The 20,719-nt window shown below is 41.2% G+C and overlaps 1 protein-coding gene across 3 annotated transcripts in view; it reads right to left on the reverse strand.

Moving 5' to 3' along the window:
* LOC309973319 (S-adenosyl-L-methionine-dependent tRNA 4-demethylwyosine synthase TYW1) overlaps positions 1–20,719 on the reverse strand; it is a 203,826-nt gene that overhangs the window by 133,957 nt on the left and 49,150 nt on the right. For all 3 annotated transcript variants that reach the window (XM_082857504.1, XM_082857503.1, XM_082857502.1), the window contains exons 10-11: positions 11,288–11,406; positions 9,675–9,784 (exon numbers count right to left, since the gene is read on the reverse strand). In XM_082857504.1, coding sequence (XP_082713630.1) covers positions 9,675–9,784; positions 11,288–11,406 — 229 coding nt within the window. The remainder of the gene's footprint in view (positions 1–9,674; positions 9,785–11,287; positions 11,407–20,719) is intronic.

Raw genomic sequence — 20,719 nt, forward strand, 5'->3', positions numbered from 1 at the left:
CGACTGCCCTTCTCTATAAAGCTGCTAACCCCTGAGCCTTGGAGGGAAAAGATAAAAACCAGCTGCCAGGCTTTTGGTTGCACAGAAAGAAGGCCTGGACAATGAGAACACTTTTTCTGCACTGATTCCATGGATGCTTTGTCCCTGAAGTCAGGAAGTACCTTGCTGGTAAGGGACTGTCTTTTAAAGATCGTTTGATATTGGACAATGCCCCTGGCCATCCAGACCCCATGAGTTCAACACCAAAGGCGTCAAAGTGGTCTCCTTGCCCCCACACACAACATCTCTAATTCAGCCTCTAGATCAGGGGGTCAGAAGGACCTTTAAGGCTCATTACACATGGTAGTCTACGGAAAGGACTGTCAGATCCCTGACAGAACATTAGGAAAGTCTGAAAGGGTTACACCACTGAAGATGCCATCCTTGTTCTAGAAAAATGTGTGAAAGCCATCAAGCCAAAAACAATAAATTCCTGCTACAGAAAACTGTGTCTATTTGTTGGGCATGACTTCAAGGGATTTACAACAGAGCCAATCAAGGAAATCACGAAAGGGATTGTGGATATAGTTAACAACAACAACAACAAAAAAGGTGGGGCTTCAAGATATGGGTCTTGGAGAAATTCAAGAGCTAGCAGACACCACACCAGAGGAGCGAACAGAAGATGACTGCATGGAGATGAGCGCTTCCTAACCAGTGCCAGACGACGAGGAAGAAGACAGAGAAGAAGCAGTGCCACAAGCCAATGGACACGAGGCAATCTCAGAAGCGTTCAATTATTCAAGACTGCTTTTGACTTCTTTTACGACATGGACCCTCCTCCTATGATATGGGCACCAAGACTAAAGCAAGTGGTGGAAGAAGGACTGGTACCATATAGAAACGCTTTTAGAGAAATGAAAAAGCAAAAACGTCAGACAGAAATTACTATGTATTTACATAAAGTCACACTGACTGTGCCTGCCTGCCTCTCCTGCCTTCCCTCCCCCACCCCTGAGACAGCAGGGAGATGCTGACATGTCCATGGAATCTGAGTAACATGGATGGCCATGGCAGGGTTTTGAGAAGGGTGGCCTAAGAAGGGTGGATCACATTGGGTGCTATGTTGAGAACAGAGGGGCAAGCAGAGAGGCTAACCTGCCATAAGGATATTACATAATCTAAGCAAGAAATGATGGTGGCTTGGACCAAGGTGGTGGCAGTGGAGGTGGCAAGAAGGGCTTATCAGCTGGGCCTATTTCAAAGGTATAGTCAAAGGCTCTATTTTGAAGGTACGTTTGAAGGATTTTCTAATGGATTGGATGTAGGTTATGAGAAACAGGTGTCAATGATTTCTATAAAGTTTTTGGCCTACGCAAGAGTCACCATCAATTGAGACAAGTTGGCGGTAAGAAAGCCTTAGGGGTAACATGGGGGTAACAAGTATTGGGGGGGTGGAGGTAGATACCATGTGTTCAACTTTGGACACGTGAAGTTTAATATGTCTGTTAGATAGCTGAATGTGTGTCCAACATTCAAGTTTGGATTCTGGGAGAAAGGCCTATGTGGAAATAAACGTTTTTGCGAAATGGATGGTATTTCTATCCAAGGGCCCGAAGCAGATTACCAAGGCAAAAAAGGCAGTTAGAGAAGAGGACCAAGGACTGAAGTCTACGCAATCACATATCTGAGGAAAGAAGAGGGACCAACAAAGGACGTTACCAGGGAAGAATGAGGAAAACTTACAGGCAAAGAGATCAACTGCTATCTTCTCGGAGAGCTACAGCTAATAAATATCAGACACCTACGAAAACAAACAAAACCCAAGACCAAGAAAAAGCCTGTGGGTAAGGCTTTTAAAAGAATAATTCTGGGATTTTAAAATATCCTAATTTTCTCAAAAGTAAGGCACTGAGAATATGTAAAACCTTGGTTCTCTCCTTCAAGAAGCACATTTCTATTTCATGCTCACTGTCAGAGGCGATTACAGTGCTCCTCCAAAAACAAGGCCCTCAGGGACTCAACCTCATGCTGTCTTTCACTGTCCTCAAAGAGATATGTCAGAAAATAAGACATCCTCCAAATTTCTAATGGAAAGCAGTCCTGGGGCCGGAGGACAGCCCAGGCAACAGCAGACACTACATTTCAGTAGCAAATCTATAGGGATATTTCCCACTGTGTGTGTGTGTGTCTGTCTCTCTCTCACTCACACACAGAGCCTGTTCACTTCGTGTCTCCCTAACCCTTATCCCTTTCACCTCTAAACTCTGCTTTGGTTTTGTTTTGTTGTTGTTTTTGTTTTTCGGTTTGGAGGTTTTTGTTGTTGTTGTCGTTGTTAGTTTTCTTTGTTTTTGTTTTTTCTTAAGCAAGTTTTGTGACATTTCTCAGCCTGAACAGCTTCCTGATCCTGAATACTCACTACAGTCATCATATTAACTAGGAAGCACTCCTTACCTCACTGAAAGATGCCAAAGCAAAAACTTAAGATTCCAGAATTTTTATCCTAAGGTCATAGCAATAAGCTGAATAACCCAGAAATAAAAATGATATAAGGTTCGGGCTTCCCTGGTGGTGCAGTGGTTAGGAATCTGCCTGCCAACACAGGCGACATGGGTTCAAGCCCTGGTCCGGGAAGATCCCACATGCTGCGGAGCAACTAGGCCCGTGCACCGCAACTACTGAGCCTGCGCTCTCAACCCCGTGAGCCACAACTACTGACCCCGCGTGCCACAACTACTGAACCCCACGTGCCTAGAGCCGGTGCTCCGCAACGAGAAGCCACCACGATGAGAAGCCTGCGCACCACAACGAAGAGTAGCCCCCACTAACCACAGCTAGAGAAAGACCACACGCAGCAATGAAGACGCAACACAGCCAAAAATAAATAATTTTTTAAAAAAATGATATAAGGAAAAAAAAAATGATATAAGGTTCAATGTAGAGTATTCCTATTTCTTTGGGGGTTGATTAACCCCCCCCCATTCTGAATACTTTCTTATGCCTTTTTTTAAATTGAGGTATAATTGATATGTGTGAGTATTCCTCTTTCTAAAGATTGGACCAATCAGAAATAAAACATTTTCTTCTTTCTTCTCAAATAACAATATAGCTCCTGGCCAAAGATGTTCCTAAGAACCCCTCCTGGCTGAAAGTCATATATAATATATCTTTGATACAGCCACTTCTACTATGATGTTTATTTCATAAATAAACTTCGGAAAACAATTAGCAGGCGGTGTTCTCTTCCCCGCCTCCCCAACATTCCTTTTGGATGTGTACTTCCGCACACCTCGTTCCTGAGGACCATCTGTTGGAGACCCTTTATTTTTCGCACTACTTCACTTCTAGCTGAAACTATAGATTAAAACATCTAGCAACAAATGATGTCACCTTCACATTTGCACCTTCAGCACCGAGGACGTTCCTCACAGAGAGGGTTCACTCACTTGATGTCAGCTGAACTGATGGGAAGCTGAGCTAAAGAAACCTGAACTCCATTCTCTGAAAACTATTTCTCCCTGCCATGGTGGTATTTAGAGGGCGGCAGTGAGCATTTTGAAAAAAGGCCGAGTTGCACTGTAATTCTGACCTACTTGTAATCAATGGAAAGTTAATTTTGCATGCATATAAAGGGGAAAGCTAATAAAAGTCATGGGAAGAAAGCTGCTTTGATGATCAATGAAATAACTGAAAAGACAGTGATTGCCCTTGGAATTGAGAATAGATGCATGAAAAGGGAATGTTTAAAAGATGAGTATATCTTCAAAGTGTGCTCAAGGCTGGCCACTCAGCTAAAGCTGGACACTCAGAGGCAAAAACAACAGTACGCACAACAAGTCTCATCCTACGCAAAAATACGATCATCAAATGACTGAACCAGACCCATAGGAGAGAGCGGGTGATCATCATGGGCTAGGAAAGCACCCTGTAAAACAGGACTCCAAGCTAGAGTAAGGGAAATTATTAATGAGTGACCTATAAGGAAAGGCTAAAGTGGAGATACCCAGAAAATGACAAACTAAGAAGGAAATGGAACTAATCATATTGTGGTAATTATTTCACAGCCTGTCTATATATCAAATTGTCATGTTGTACATGACACAATGCTATGTATCAATTGTACCTCAGTAAACCTGGAAGAAAACACAATGCTTACACAATGCTATATGTCAACTGTACCTCAGTAAACCCGGAAGAAAACAGTCATGTTAAAAATAATAATAATTTTATTAGCTGTGATAATGATATTGTGTTGATGAAAAAAATCTAATGTTTAAAAGAGATTCATATTGAAGTTTGAAGGCAAATGTGATACTTGGGATTTGTCTTAGTTACTTCAGCAAAGAAAAAAGGGGAGATAGAGAAGTAAGTATGCCAAAATTTTGACAATTTTTAAATAGGGGAGAGAAGGATATGGGGGTTTATTGTGCCATTCTATTTTGTGTATGCTTGGACATTTTCATAATACGATTTTTTAAGAAGTTTAGATTAAAAAAGAAATCAGGGCTTCCCTGGTGATGCAGTGGTTAAGAATCCACCTGCCAATGCAGGGGACATGGGTTCGAGCCCTGGTCCGGTAAGATTCCACATGCTGTGGAGCAACTAAGCCCATGCGCCACAGCTACTGAGCCTGCGCTCTAAAGCCCTCGTGCCACAACTACTGAAGCCCACGCGCCTAGAGCCCATGCTCCGGAACAAGAGAAGCCACCGCAGTGAGAAGCCTGCGCACAGCAACGAAGAGTAGCCCCCGCTCACCGCAACTGGAGAAAGCCCGCATGCAGCAAAGAAGACCCAACGCAGCCAAAAATAAATAAATAAAATAAATAAATAATAATTTTAAAAAAAGAAATCAGATCAATTCATGTTATTAGTAAGGAAAAATAACCATGGTATATTAAAGGGTAAAAATAAAGCACTGTAAATTTTAAAAAGGGAATAAATGTGGAACTAGGAAAAAATAATAGACTCTCCACCAGGGGCTGATACGAAATCTAGAGTTAGTTACATTCCTGCATCTTTACCATCCAAAAGTAGGATGTGTGTCAGAGCTGCACCCAGGTGATGGCACTCGGTTCAGAAGAGGTAGAGTCACTTGCATTAGTCTCACCATCCTCACCCTGAAGCTGACTATCCAGAAAGGAGGGTGACCTGTTTTATTTATACCCTTAAGGATGAATAAAAGATAGAATATAGAGATTTCACTGATTGCAGGAGGAATTCAGGTTCATTAAAAAAGAAAACTTTAGATTATAACCATTGATAAAGACTGAGTGAAGTTATAAAATCTCACTGCCAAGTTGAATGCCCACAGTAAACAACCATCAATTTGAACACCAGATTACTTACTGCCAAGAGCCAAGAACATAGAAAACATAATACTCTGAAATATTAAAATTCTATCATTTTGCCAAAGTTATAATAAAAAGAAAAAAATTAACATTTTTGTATCGTAGACCACCCCAGTCTTCCAGAAGAACTTTGGATTCTTACAAATTATGTATTTCATCCTTTGGTAATTAGTTTTTTTTTTTTTTCCTTTTCTAATACTATAGTTTCACAGCAGGATTTGCTTTGGTTATGATAGCAATGAGACAGATTTTCAAAAAAGTAATGTCTTGATTAAGCACAGAATAAAGTAAAAAGCATTAAAAAATAGTCACCACCATCCAAAAATTGGAAACTAAGGAAGTTCTCATCTTAGTGAAAATATAATGAGAGCTCCTTTATGCCCATGTGCCGACCTGTCTACTGCCCATCACACCTTCAAATATATACCTATTTTCTACTACTACTTTAAAGAAAAACTGCTTTGGTACCCTGAAGAGTGTCAGTGTACAAATATCAACCAGTTCCAATTTGGAAACCTTTCTAGAAAATTTATTGTCGATTATATAAAGACATGATTTGCTGACATGGTAACATTTTGTCAAGTCAATTAATTAAGATATGCAAAAAGAATCCTTTGTGAGAATTACAAGGGCAAAGTAGATACTCTATCAAAGCTATTTTTAAGGATGAAATGAATGGCAGTTGTTGAATGTTTGGGGGTCACCCTCACCCCCTTAGGCATTCTCACCCCTACTCAGGATTCACTTGTTCACAGACATGCTCTTTCTTTCTCCCTGCATCCTGTATCTGTCCTCCCCCTACAAGACAATATATATATATATGTTTTAAAACCCTTTTGTCTCTTACGCCATGGATACCTAAAGACAAACCATCTGAGATACCTACTGATTAAAGCAAGCACAAGGTGGGATTTCCCTGGTGGTCCAGTGGGTAAAACTCCGCCCTTCCAATGTGGGGGGCGGGGGGAGCCCGGGTTCGATCCCTGGTCAGCGAACTAGATCCTGCATGCATGCTGCAACTAGGAGTCCACATGCCTCAACTAAGAAGTCTGCATGCTGCAACTAAAGATCCTGCGTGCCACAACTAAGACCCAGCGCAGCATAAATAAATAAATAATAAATAAAAATAAATATTAAAAAAAAAAAGGCAAGCACAAGGTTACTAACCAGGTATACCTTTCTGCACCCTCCAACAAGCTAGGCAGACAACAAAGACTAGTGTTCACCAACCTCACCTAACACATGTTATTAACGTGAAGAAAGGCAGCCTCATGATTTATTCATCTCTTATTTCCATTTAAAGTGCACTTGCAAAAATACTCCTGTCAGAAAAATTACCGTCAAAACTCAGATTGTCGTTCTGTATCAAGGACATCTCGGAATGGAAAAATGAATGTCTACTCCTCAGGACTGCTTCCTCCCATACAAATCCCCTGGGACACAGTTTATTCAGGGAGATTCCCAGATGTCCAGGAAACACACATCTTCAGCCATCACCCCATTATTTAAGGGTTCAACTGACTCTTTAGGCACTAAACCAAAACAAACTGATTAGACTCTAAAGACAAAATTACTGGCATTTCCCTGCTTCTGATATTATTACCAGGGATGGTTCATTTTATCTGTCAACTTGGTTGGGCCATGGTGCCCAGATATTTGGTCAAACATTATTCTGGATATTGCCATGAAGGTGTCTTTTGGATGAGATTAACGTTTAAGGCAGTGGGCTTTGAGTAAAGCAGACTGCCCTCTCTAATGTGGGTGGACCTCACCCAATCAACTGAAAGCCTTAAAAGAACAAAGGCTGACCTCCCCCAAGCAAGAAGGAATTCTGCCAGCAGACTACCTCTACATCTGAACTGCAATTCTCCTTAAATTTCCAGCCTGCTGGTCTACCCCAATGGATTATTTTTATCTATCTTTTTGATTGGCCAAACCTGCACGATTACATGATCCAATTCCTTAAGCCAATCTCACTCTATCAATCTATATCTATATATATATATATACACACACCCACACAGTGGGTGTGTTGACTCTGTTTCTCTGGAGAATTCTGACTAGTAACTATCCAAAAGAAAACAAGACTTTGCCTTGAAATTTATTTAAAAGGCATATGGTTTATTTGAAGATCAACAATCAATAATATTAACTAAATCAACAAACAGTCTAAGAAAAGCTAATAAATTCCTGATGTGGAGACTTCCTAGTTCTTCACCACACAGTTTCATTTAATTTTCCAAAAGACTGGTAAGAGACACTGCTTTATCCAAATAAGAGAAAATGACTTGTTCAAAAAAAAAAAAAATGCTTGAGACTAAAAGCCAAGATGAAATATTAAAATATTTATTAGCATCTCTGAAGATGTACAATAGGTTAGCACATACACAGACACACACAAATATGTACAGGGCAACTTTCCCTAGAAAATTCATAAAGAATAAAATAAAGGTATAACTGACTATCCTTTATAAATTATTATTGATCTTGAATCATTATTTGCATTGCTTTCCCAACTTCTCCTAGGAAATCAGAAGAGTAATAAGAAGTACCACGGTAAAAAATAACAAATAGATTTGGTCTTTGTTCCTGGTTCCCCACACAAAGCTCCTAGAACCCCTGGGATTTCCTGAGTGGTAGGAGTGTCTTTTGTCCTTCATAAGGAGCCCCCTTTGAGCATACCTAAATTTATGCAAATGGGGTGACATAGGGCAGGATCCCTAAGTAGCCTCAGGCTGGGGCTGGTCACCAGAAAGACCAAGTGTTTAAGGGACTGGAACTTTCAACCACACAGACCTGTGAGAAAGGGAAGAGGGGGCTACAAATTAAGCTCTATAGTCTCTTGAACAAGATCTGATGAGCTTCTGGGTTGGTGAACATGCCAGGAGGGTGGCCAACTCCATGGGGACAGAAGCTCCTGGCCTCGGGACCCTTCCAGATGTACTTCTCCACCTGGCTGTTCTTCTGTGACCTCTATATATCCTTTATAATAACATGGCAAAAATAAGTAAATGTTTCTCTGTTCTGTGAGCCACTCTAACAAACCAGGAATCCAAGGAGGAGGGTGTGGGAACTTCCAATTTATAGCCAGTTGGTCAGAAGCACAGGTAACATCCCAGACTTGTGATTGGCAGCTGAAGTGGGGGGCAGTCTTATAGGACTGAATTCTTAACCTGCGGGGCCTGATGCTATCTCCAGACAGTGTCAGGATTGAATTAAATTTGTCGGACACCCAGGCAGTGTCGCTGAGACCTGGAGAACTGCTGGGTGATGTTAGGAAAACAACATCAGAAGCACTGAGACCTCAAGAAGCAGTGACCTGACCGAACAAATTTCTTCACATCAAAGAATCACCTGATCTTCAAAATGCTAATTACTGGGGTTTATAAAGACTCCCATTGATGATGCTAGCACCACAAGAGGGCCTATGTCAAAACAACCATGGTTGGAATTCATCTTTTTTGTTGTTGTATATGAAAGGAAAGGATAAAGAGGAGAGGACTAAGAAGTGGCAGGTGGAGACAGAGGCATGCACATTTAACAGGGAACCTAATAGATTTATTTCAGTTGATCATCTGCAGCTGTCGTTATATCACTTTACAAGTCCTCCACATCTATCTATGGTAGTGGGTCTCAAAGTATGGTCCCCAGTTCAATAACATCGATACCACCAGGAAATCTCAAAATGCACATTCTCGGTTGCTACCTCAGACTTACTGAATCATTCTCTGGGGAAGGAGACCAGGAATCTCTACTTTAATGCACGATTCTGATGCACACTAAAGCTTGAGAACCAGCCATCTCCAGTAGAGTCAAATACTTTGAACTATGAGACACAACTGGATCAGGAAATTCTAGAAACTGAGTGGCAGAATTCTACACATCACTGTGGATCATGTGGAGGAAATCTGATTAATATTAACCCTCCTTTTTTGTAAGGCATTTATTCAAAAATGCTTTCCCAATACCAACTGATATTACTTAAGAATTTTCCAGTGCTCTAAAATTCTCAGTCCATCCACAAGGCTGCTTTGTATCCAACAAGACAGAACAATAGCAAAAGTTTTTAGGAAGAATGAGGATATACTCCCAGGCAAAACTCACAGGCTGAGTGTACCACATTATAAATAGCTAAGCTTTGAATTAAGTTTTTTAATTCTCCCATCATATAATATATAAAGTTATTAGTAAAAACTAAAAAGGCCAAGACATATATAATATTTCTACAAAGTTTTCACTTTCCTATATGAGAACTGCCAGCAAGGACAAAATCCTGCCAAAGGAGGCAATTCCTCTGCCAATTTAATTCAGGCTATTAGCATCCCTTTGTAGAGGGATAATAAATACCTCTAAACTGCTTCATCACGTTCTGATGGTTTTCAATGGCTTCCTTTAAGATCATTTCAGGCTGGTCCATCTTCCACCGCCATTCAGTACCCACTGGATTGGTGTGGTGCCTAGAAAAAAGAGGCAGAAGTTCTAAAGGACTCCCTGCATTAAACCTCAGCTAGTTACCTCCTATGAAGGAGTCCATATAATTATAAAATCAGGGTTGGTTTCCTACAAAAAGCTCAGCTATTTATAGCTGTAGTTTACAACTTATTTTGAGTCATGACACCTAGCAGAGAGGGGTAGATGGCAAGCGCCTGGCCAAGACTGAGACTTACTCGGGACAATATAAAACGTGCAGCCCTCTCGCAGCCATACAACACCAGGCCAACAAGCATCCAGTAACGACCACCAGTAGAATATTGGTGCAAGACCCTCTCTGAGAGGCAGTGCAATGGGAAGACCTAATTGAAATCCCAGAAAGGAAGAAAGCAGAAAAAAATGTAGAAAAATTATGGCCAACAATTTTCCAAAGTTAATGAGAAACAATTAACCACAGATCGAAGGAACTTGCAAAACAACAACCAGGGTATTTTGAAAACAGCCTAGGGCTTCCCTGGTGGCGCAGTGGTTGAGAGTCCGCCTGCCGATGCAGGAGACACGGGTTCGTGCCCCGGTCCGGGAAGACCCCACATGCCACGGAGCGGCTAGGCCCGTGAGCCATGGCCACTGAGCCTGCGTGTCCGGAGCCTGTGCTCCGGACGGGAGAGGCCACAACAGTGAGAGGCCCACGTACCGCAAAAAAAAAAAAAACAGCCTAAAAATACAGTATCTAAACTAATGAAAACAAAAGAAAATAAGAAAACCTTCAACTTAGAGAAAAAGGACACACTACTTAAGAACAAAGGTTAAAAATTATTTCTGACAACTCATCAGAAAACAAATAAGCCAGATGAAACTATAATGACACCTGAAAGAATGCATAAAGGAAACAAACTTGTCAACTCAGAATTCTATACCCAGTGCAAATATCTTTCCAAAAATGGAGTAATAAAGACTTTTGCAGGACTTCCCTGGTGGCTCAGTGGTTAAGAAGCTGCCTGCCAATGCAGGGGACACAGGTCAAGCCCTGGTCCGGGAAGATCCCACATGCCGTGGAGCAACTAAGCCCACGTACCACAACTACTGAGCCTGCGCTCTAGAGCCCATGCGCCACAACTACTGAACCAGTGCTCTAGAGCCTGCAAGCCACAACTACTGAGCCCGCGTGCCACAACTACTGAAGCCCACGCACCTAGAGTCCATGCTCCACAACAAGAGAAGCCACCACAATGAGAAGCCCACACACCGCAACAAAGAGTAGCCCCAACTCACTGCAGCTAGAGAAAGCCCGCATGCAGCAACAAAGACCCAATGCAGCATCTTTAAAAAAAAAAAAAATTTGGCAAGCCCCTGATAAAACTGATCAAGAAAAAAAACAACAAATGCATAAATATAATATTAGGAATGAAAAAGGGGATTAATTACAGAAACAACAGAGCTTTAGGTAAATCTGAGTACAGTGTTGGGCAGAAATTGATTATTACAGATCATTACATATTTGGTCACCATGGCCATTCATTTTTACTTACCGCCAACAGAAGACACATTTATTTGCACACGCCAAGCTCGGGGTAGTTTCCATGCAACGATGGCTTTCAATGCCATAGAACGTATGTTTATAGCAACCTCCTCTCCCTCGGAGCATGGACTGTGAAAGTACAAAACAAACGATAATTTGAATAAAGTCCTCACAGCAAGGAAACAAAACACCAAGGCATCATTTTAAAGAAGAAACCATGCGTTTCGTAAGCATAAGTACCCCTACTGGTAGCTGCATGAGGCAGAAAATTAACATTAAAGCCTTATAGTGTTTTGATGGTGTTTGGGTTTTGATACTGCTCTGGGTTTTCTACAACCTAATGAGATAAATCTATGATTCATTAACTCTGAAAGTTCTATAGGGAGGACCATGGATGCTTTCATTTTCAAATCCACCCAACTGCCTCAAATATTAGTACAATAATATATAATGCCAAAGGAGAGATAAGACAGGCTCCCAGAATGGGGGGGGGGGGCGGTGTAGCGCTCATCTGAAAGAGTATCTCTGCATTTAACAAAGGAGGGTGGGTTAGGGAATGCAACCTGGAGCATATTCTATGTCAACCGAATGGTAGAATTTGAATATACTGAGACTGTTGAGGGGGCAAACAGCATGTACACAAGAAACAGATTATTCCAGAAAAGAACACTATTAATATGTGATTGGTAAAACCACAGGAAGTGCAGTAAGAAAGGTAATTTGAAGAAACACTGCAGATCAACTCAGGGTTGGAATCACAAGATACTATCAAGCTTCCTGAGGTATCATCAGAAAGATCCGTCTAGGAGCTCTGTGCAAGGTGGGCTTGATTCAGTAAAAGTGAAACCTGTGAGGAGGTTATGCAAGAAAGGTCATGGTGACTTGTCTCAAAACATTAGTGGAGGAAACAGGAAGGGTACTACAGAGGTACAATCAGTGCCATCCCCAATTAAAGGGGCAAAACAGAGGAAGTCATCCAAGATAACTGAGGTTTTGAGCCTAAGTGACTGACATACTATGGAACTAACAATGGGAACAACAAGCGAGGAGACACAGATGGAGAGCCTTTACACATATATACCAGTGTATAATATACATCAGAGTACTGATATTACAATGCTGTCCACATAAAATCTACCAGCTTGCTACTATGTCAGTTGATCACAAAGTCTTATTTTTTGATCCTGATAAAAGGGGTTCCCCTGTCCATCTCACTTAGTACTTACACTAAGAAAAATAGAGTGAAGGAAAAATATTGTTCAGGATAACTGTTTCTACAAAATCTCTTCCAAGTTCCCAATAAAATATTCAAGAAGGCAAACAAAATATTTATATCTTGCAAGTAACACTGAAAACTACAAAGCCCACCACATGCAAAAGTCACAGAGTAATTACCACTAAATATCAATATCACGCCAATGGAGAAACCAAGCTGAAGACTCGCATGTTTCACTCATTATTTAGCAATTAGTTAATGTACTTCAAGCATGCTGTGTACTGAATGTACAATGACTAATAAGACAGAGCCCCTACCCATGATCTGTTTGGAGGAAATGGCAAGTAAGCAAGAAAAATGTGCAATACTATTATGACAGTCTGATTGAATCAATTACGATTCTTTTGCAAGCAACAGAAACGGAGTTTGGTTAAAGAGAAAAAGAATTTATTGAAAGGATTTCACAGCTCATAGACCCATTATAAAGGCAAGAACGAAGGAAGCCATATACTACAGACACCACCCCTCTCTGGATACCATCACCAGCACCACCCCTGAATGGCAGATGCTGCTGCCACCAGCACAAGAATGAGTTCTCCATGTCCCAGTCCCTTCCCATCACTCACTCCACACTCAAAGTCTCTGGCTGAAAAGAATGACTATCCTAGATGACACTTTTATACCCAAGTTGCCACAACGTGGTACCAGGAAACAGTATGTCTTCCTTAGCTTCTGCAGCAGGCAGTGGGCCCTCACATCAAACAAAGCCCGTTTAATGGGAAATTCCCCAAACATGAAAACACTCAGATGCTGGGCAAGCAGAGAAAAGGCAAATGTCCAACATGGTATTACTGGAGCCCATGGGACAGATGACCAACCAGGCTCAGCCTTCCAGGACCAGTGAGAACTCCTCAGAGGTGAGATGCCCAAACTGAATACTGAAAGGCTAAAAGGATAAAGGGACAGACACATGTGAGAAGCATGGCATGTTTTTCTTTTAAAAACTTTTCTGGGCTTCGCTGGTGGCGCAGTGGTTGAGAGTCCGCCTGCCGAGGCAGGGGACATGGGTTTGTGCCCCGGTCCAGGAGGATCCCACATGCCACAGAGCAGCTGGGCCCGTGAGCCATGGCTGCTGAGCCTGCGCGTCCGGAGCCTGTGCTCCGCAACAGGAGAGGCCACAACGGTGAGAGCCCCGCGTACCACAAAAAACAAACAAACAAACAAACAAAAAACCTGTTTTCTGTAAGTTTTACACTTTAGATTTAAGGTCCTGACCCATTTTGAATTAATTTTTATGTATGTATTTTATGTATGTTTGTGTGTGTGTATGTGTCAGTGTGTGTAATTTTGGTGTATGTGGTTTCGTGGTAGTGGGGTTTTTTTGGTTTTTTGCCTACGGATGTCTAATTTCCCCAGCACCATTAGCTGGAAAGGTTATCCTTCCTCCAAGGAATTGCTTTTGAACCTTTGTAAAAAATCAATTAAGCATATTTGTGGGTTTGTTTCTGAGATCTCCATTCTGTCCCATTGATCTACGTGTCCGTCCCTCCACCAACACCATACCGTCTTGATTACTGTAGCAATACAGTAAGCTGTAATATCTGTAATATCTGGATATATCTGTAATATCTGGACATATCTTTATTCTTCCTCAATATTGTTTAAGCTACTTTACATTCCTGTGCCTTTCCTTTTAAATTTTATAATAAGTTGTCTATTTCTACAAAAACCTTCCTGGGATTTTAATAGGAATTGCATTAAACCCACAGATCAATTCGGGCAAAATTGATGTTTTACAATATTGAGTCTTTCAATCCATGAACATTTATTTCGATTTACATTTAGATTTTTATTTACGTTTACTTAGATTTTCATTGGTTTCTGATTTGAGATCTTTCCTCATTTCTAATATAAGTATGCATTGCTGGAAATTTCTCTCTGAGCACTGCTTGAGCTGCATCCTATACATTGATATAATTTTTTTTTTTACTATCATTCAGTTCTATGTATTTTTTCATTTCCTTTGAGACTTCCTCTTTGACCCAAGGCTTATTCAGAAATGTATGTTTAATTTCCACATATTTAGAGATTTTCCTTTTGTTTCTATTATTGATTTCTAGTTTGATTCCATTATGGTCAGAGAATGCACTCTGTATGATTTTAATACTTATAAATCTGCTGAGGTTTGTTCTATGGCCTAAGACATGGTCTATCTTGGTGAATGTTCCATCAGCACTTGGAAGAAATGCATATCCTCCTGTTGCTGGGTGGTATGTTCTCTATATGTCAACTAGATCCTACTGGTTAACTCTACTGTTGAGATTTTCTAGAGCCTTGTGATTTTCAGTCTGGTACTTCTAGCAGTTGCTGAGAGGTAATTTAAAAGTGACCAACTATAACTGTGGGTTTGGTTTCTTTTTTTTTTTCTAATTTCTCCATTCAACTATGTCAGCTTTTGCTTGATTTATTTTGAGCCTCTGATGTTTGGTACATAGTCATATAATGTAGATTGATCTTCTTATCATTACAAAATGTCACTCTCTGTCTCTAGTAATTTTCTTTGCTCTGAAGTCTACTTAATCTGGTATTAATACAGGCAATCCTGCTTTTTGGATTACTGTTGGCATGGTATATATTTTTCTATCATTTTACTCAACCTACCTGTGTCACTGAATTTGAAGTGAGTTTCTTGTAAACATCTTATATTTGGGTCATTTTTTAAATCCACTCTTCCAACCTGTATCATTTGATGGATATATGTAGAATATTTACATCTGAAGTAATTATTTATGAATTAGCCCTAAAATAGTCTACTATTTTATTATTTGTTTCTTGTTCCCTCTGATTCTCATTCCTATTAGTCTTTTCTTGATTTCCTACAGGTTACTTAAACATTTTTAGGATTCCATCTTAATTTTTTTTTGTTTTTGAGTGTATCTCTTTGTATAGTTTTTGTAGTGGTTGTTCTGGGTATAAAAATATACATACTAGTAGACCTATGACAGTCTACCAGTAAAAACATTTTACCACCTTCAAGTGAAGTGTGGAAACATCCCTTCCATTCAGATCTCTTTAATTTTCCCTCTTTTAAATTAAATATTATTGTCTTGAGTATCACATGGTGTTATAATTTTTGTTTCAATCATCAAATATGATTTATAAAAGTTATAAGGAAAATGATCATTTACTGTTTGTACCCATACTTCTGCTCTTTCCATCATTCTGCCTTCCTTTCTGGTGCTCTAAGAATCTTTTATCACTTCATTAGGTTGAAGAGCTTCCTTTAGCTGGTCTGTAAGAGAAGATTTGCTAGAAACAGATTCTTCCAGTTTTCTTTCACCTGATAATGTCTTTATTTAATCTTCATTCTTGAAGGATAGTTTTGCCAGTCACAGAAATCATGATTGACAGTTATTTTCTTTCAACACTTGAAAACCATGTGGTGCTTTCCCTCTGGCCTCCATGATTTCAGATGAGAAATCTGACATCAAATTGATGTTAGTTCATTGTTTATCTCTAGCATCTTTCAAGACATTTTTCTTCTTTAGTTTTCAGATCATTAATTTTAGGGTATCTCCATGTGGATGTCCTTGGTTCTATCCTGTTTGGAGTTTGCTCTCTCTGCTGTTCAGATTGGGTAAATTCTATTGACTTGTCCTGGTCACAGATCATTCTGTTATTTGGTAAGGTCCCTGGACTCTATCCTCTGTCATCTCCACTCTATTACTGTGCCCATTCAGTGAGTTTTTATTTCTGTTATTGTATTTTTTCAATTTTATAATTCCTTCTTGGTTCCTTTTATAACTTCCATTTCTTTGCTGAGATTTTTTATTCTTTCATTTGTTTCAAGAGACTTTGTAACTGATTGCTGAAGCATTTTTATGACAGCTGCTTTAAAATCCTTGTCAGATGATTCCACCATCTGATACATCTGGTGTTGGTTTCAGTTCATTATCTTTTTTTGCTCAAGTTGTGATTTTCACGGTTCTTGGAATGACAGGCGATTTTTTTTTACTGCATCCTAGACATTTTGTCTACTATGTTAGGAGGCTCTAGATCCTATTTCATTCTTTCATTTTAGCAGCAGGCACTTTGTTTAGGTTGAGCCTGCAGGTCCTGGACTATTTTTGTATGCTGTGGCTCCAACGGCAGTTTAATTTTCAGAGGCTTTGCATTGAAATTTTGCTTGGGCTCCCATTGATCTCCGCTGGTAGCATCAGAGTGGGTGAAAGAGGTTTCTCCAGGGTGACCCACTAGAGGTCTCTCAATGGAGGAGGCGAGTCTCAGGCCAGCAGGCTTCCCAGAGCAGGCTGCTCGTGTGGCAGAGTCCCTCTGGCCAATGGCCCTGGGCAGCCCCAGTAACTCTGAGTGGGAGAGGGAAGTCTCAGGACACACAAACGAAGAGGCTTGGCTTCCCCAGATGGGCCACTTCTTGTGGTGGTGTCCCTCTTGCCAGTGCCACGCAGCCATCATGGTATCTCTCAGAGGGGGAAGGGAGTCTTGGGCCCAGCAGGCATGGAGAATATTTCACAGGCCAGGTCGACTGTTGCAGGAGTAAGGTGGTAAGGAGGAGTCTCTCTCTTTCCACTTGTACTTGACCACCTGGTATCTCTTAGCAGGACAGGGGAATTTACGGTCCAGCAGGGAAGGAAAGCACTTGTCCCAGCTGCTTATTGGTGGGGCTCCCAACTGATCCCCTTTGCCAGTGGTTCCGGGCTCACTTGAATATGTCAGAGGGACTCCCAGTCCATACTAGGGAGAAACAAGCCTAACTGAGTGGCCTTCTATTGCTAGATTAAGGCTCAGTAAACACAGGGTCTGGGCTGCCTTCTTCTTTAGGTGGAGGGATGTAAGACATCCTGCTGCTCTGTTGTTCCTGCAGTGCTGGGGTCCCAAACCAGTCAGCCTTCCTCTTACCCCATTCCAGAGTTCTTGTTTGGTTGCCTCTTGTGTTTTCCAGGGTTTAGAGTTGTGCATAGCAGGAAGGAGCAAGGAGAAAAAGGTTTATGCCATCTTGTGCAGACTGGAAGTCTTTAGACATTATATTTTGAAAGGAAATGCTCCCATATCTAAAAATTAGTAGGTAAGCTGGGTGCAAAAAGAAAACACATGAGAGCAATACATGCTTAGAACCAAGTTTTCATGTTATGAACCTAGGAGAAAAAGATTATAAATAACCTCAGACTCATTAATTCATGAATTCTTATCCTCGAGGCAAATAAGAGCAATACAACCTCGAAAATACAACTGTAGCCCAGTAGATCCACACTGAATGAATGCAAGATACCACTGCTAGATAGGCTCTGTGTACATCAACCTGGTGGGGATGGAGGTGGGGTGTTGGGAGGCAATGCTCCATGGGTCTTTCTCTGAATGTCCTGCAAGCAGAGGCCCTGACTGCCCTTTTTCTAGACTACCTTTTCAAAAAGTTTTACATAGTGAATAGCCTTGGAAGATACAGTGTCTCCCTCTGGGGCAAATGATGGGTATGTTTACTGCTCAGTATAATGAAGATGTGTCCCTCTAGGGCAAAGGTCAGGCAGGATTACTGCCAATTATAAAAGATTGATGTTCCGTAAGCCTGGGGCTCCTCTCCTACAATGTATGTGCAGATGTTACACCTGGCCTTCCTAGTGCTGCTTTATGGGAACCGGGGCTCAGAAACCAGAACAAATGATAATATTCTGGCTACTGCTATTACTATGAGTAATAAACTGTACTTGCCTTCTGCCAGCATCCATGAACCTGTGGCAGGCTAACTTGCTAGCCTGCAAGTAGGGTAAAGTTTCAGACTCTTCCATTTTTGACAGGGGATGGAGAGTTCAATGCAGAGGTCAATAAACTGCAGCCCATGGGCCAAAGCCAGGCTATTGCCTGTTTACTATAAGTAAAGTTCTGCTGGAATACTGTCACCCATATCTGTTTACTTACATCTATAGCTGCTTTGGGGCTACAATGGCAGAGGTGAAAAGTTGCAACGAGATCGTATGACCCACAAACCTTATAAAGTCACCATCTGGCCCTTTAAGAAAAAGTTTGCTAACCCTTGATTTAGTTATTTATTTCATACAACAGAGCAAAATAAATTCTAAACTGGTTAAACAAACTGTTAAAAAAGTACAAACAGGAGGAGGATTGAGGAAAGACAAAGGAGCAGGAAGCAGCAGAAATCTCTCTCCCCAACTGGACATGAATCTCAATCTGCCTGCTGTGCTTTGTCTTTGACCCAGGAGTCCTGGGTCCTCCACCAACATCTATGAAACTCTGCCAGGTGACTTGTTGGATTGTAGCCTGAAAGAGCAGACTCTCCACAGTTAACACTAGCCCCTGGCTCCTTTGAGCATCTAATGCCATAGAAACAAATTTTGTCAAGAACCAAGGGGATCTCTGGAACATCTCTTTAGTATTCTCATTTACAGTAGGAGAACTTCAGAAAAGCTTGCAGAAGGGGCCAGTACCAGCTCAAACTCTTCATTGACAGAATCACACACCTGATAAGGAAGCATTACTGATAGAGCACAGAGGAACATGGCCTGCCCCGTGGAAGAAGGAAGGTATAAATACCAACCATGACCAGTTGACCAAGTGTGAATATGAGCAGAGTTATAAATATACACATTATCTTCCTTGTTTGGATATATATAATTGTTTCTCCTCCCCTCCAACTGTTTCATATAAGATGGGTCAGTGGTGGTTAACCTTATAATGTCATCCTTAGGTTAGAGGATCTCAAAAGAGAGTGAAAGGAGAGGGTGAGTACCTCCTTCCTTGCATGAATAACAGTTGCAACAGGTTAGGCACACGCAAATGTTTTATTTATATTATGGATTGAAAACATAAATACAGGTAGAAGGGTGTGTACAGATGCTGAGTATCCAAAGAGGTAGACCATGCTGTTAATACTGAGTCCTGTGCCTGCGCTTCTAAGCAGGGGGTAAGGAGCCCTAACACCCTATTTCTCAGATTCCCTTGCCCAAGGGGTTCTGATTTAGACTCCACCAAGAAGAGGCATTTATGCAAGATTTAGATGGCAAGAAAGGAGAAACCATTATTCCTCCCTGGCAGCAGCTGGCAGACACAAGGGCATACAACAAACACTGAGTCTGCAGCAGCTTCCAAGCAAGCTCCTGGGAAACATTTGCTTTAATGTTGCCAGCATCTCAGGTCACTTCCAGCAGTGTCCTGTGAGTCCAGCACTTTTCGACTTTCTCAAAGCAAGCAGTTCTCTCTGACCTTCACTACCCCAGGCCTTTCAGTGGCTTTGTAAGCAGTCAGTTAATTTACTTTATTAAATCTGTTCTTGCTAAAATACCCAGGATGGTTTCTGTTTTCCTGACTGGTACACATGGGTAGGATTCAGTCAGGTGGAGATCAGAGCGGGGAAGAGAAGCAGCACATGATGTATGAAGGTTAAAACAGAAAATAAAACTGAACAAGTAGATCAGAACTACACTGAGTAGGGTCTTCCTCGGGTTCAGGGCTTTATATAATTCATCTGACAAATGTTTACTACATGCCAGGCTCTGTTTTTGGTACTGGAAAGGAAAACAAAGACTCTTAGGTTGGGGAGGACCTGAAAAGGGAAGGGAGGAGACAGACAATAAACAAGATATAATCTATTAAGTGGTAATAATTGCTATGGAGAAATTCCAAGCAGCGTAAGGGGATAGGAGGGAAGGTTGTTATTTTATATCAGGCGGTCAAGGGAGAGCCTCTCTGATAGAGGCTCACTGAGCAGAGATCTAAGTGAGCAGACAGAGACCAAAAAGCCACAGAGGAGTCTGAGTTCAGTGTATTCAGGGAACAGCACGAAGGCTAGTAAGTCTGGACCAGAGCATGGCAGACCAGACTGAGTGAGATGGGAACCCCTGGAGGTTCTGAGTGAAAGAGTGAGACATCTGGCTGCTGTGTAGGGAACAGACAGTGGAGATGACAAGAATGGAACCAGGAAAAGCAGGCAGGAGATGACTTAAATAATAAAAGGGATACATGACAGTGACTTGGACCAAGGTATAAGAGTACAAGAGATGAAAAGTAAGTAGTTGCATTCTGGATATATTTTGAAAGATTTGCTCACAGAATAGATGTGGGAGGGTAAAAAAACAAACAAACAAAAAAACAACAGAAGAGTATAAATGACTCCCAGGTTTTTGGCCTGAGCAACTGAAAGGATAGCATTGCCATAAACTGCTGGAGTGAAGACTGAGAGGAACAGATTTAGGAGAG

This window comes from Leucopleurus acutus (genome assembly GCF_964270905.1).
Source record: "Leucopleurus acutus genome assembly, chromosome: 16".
NCBI lineage: Eukaryota > Metazoa > Chordata > Mammalia > Artiodactyla > Delphinidae > Leucopleurus > Leucopleurus acutus.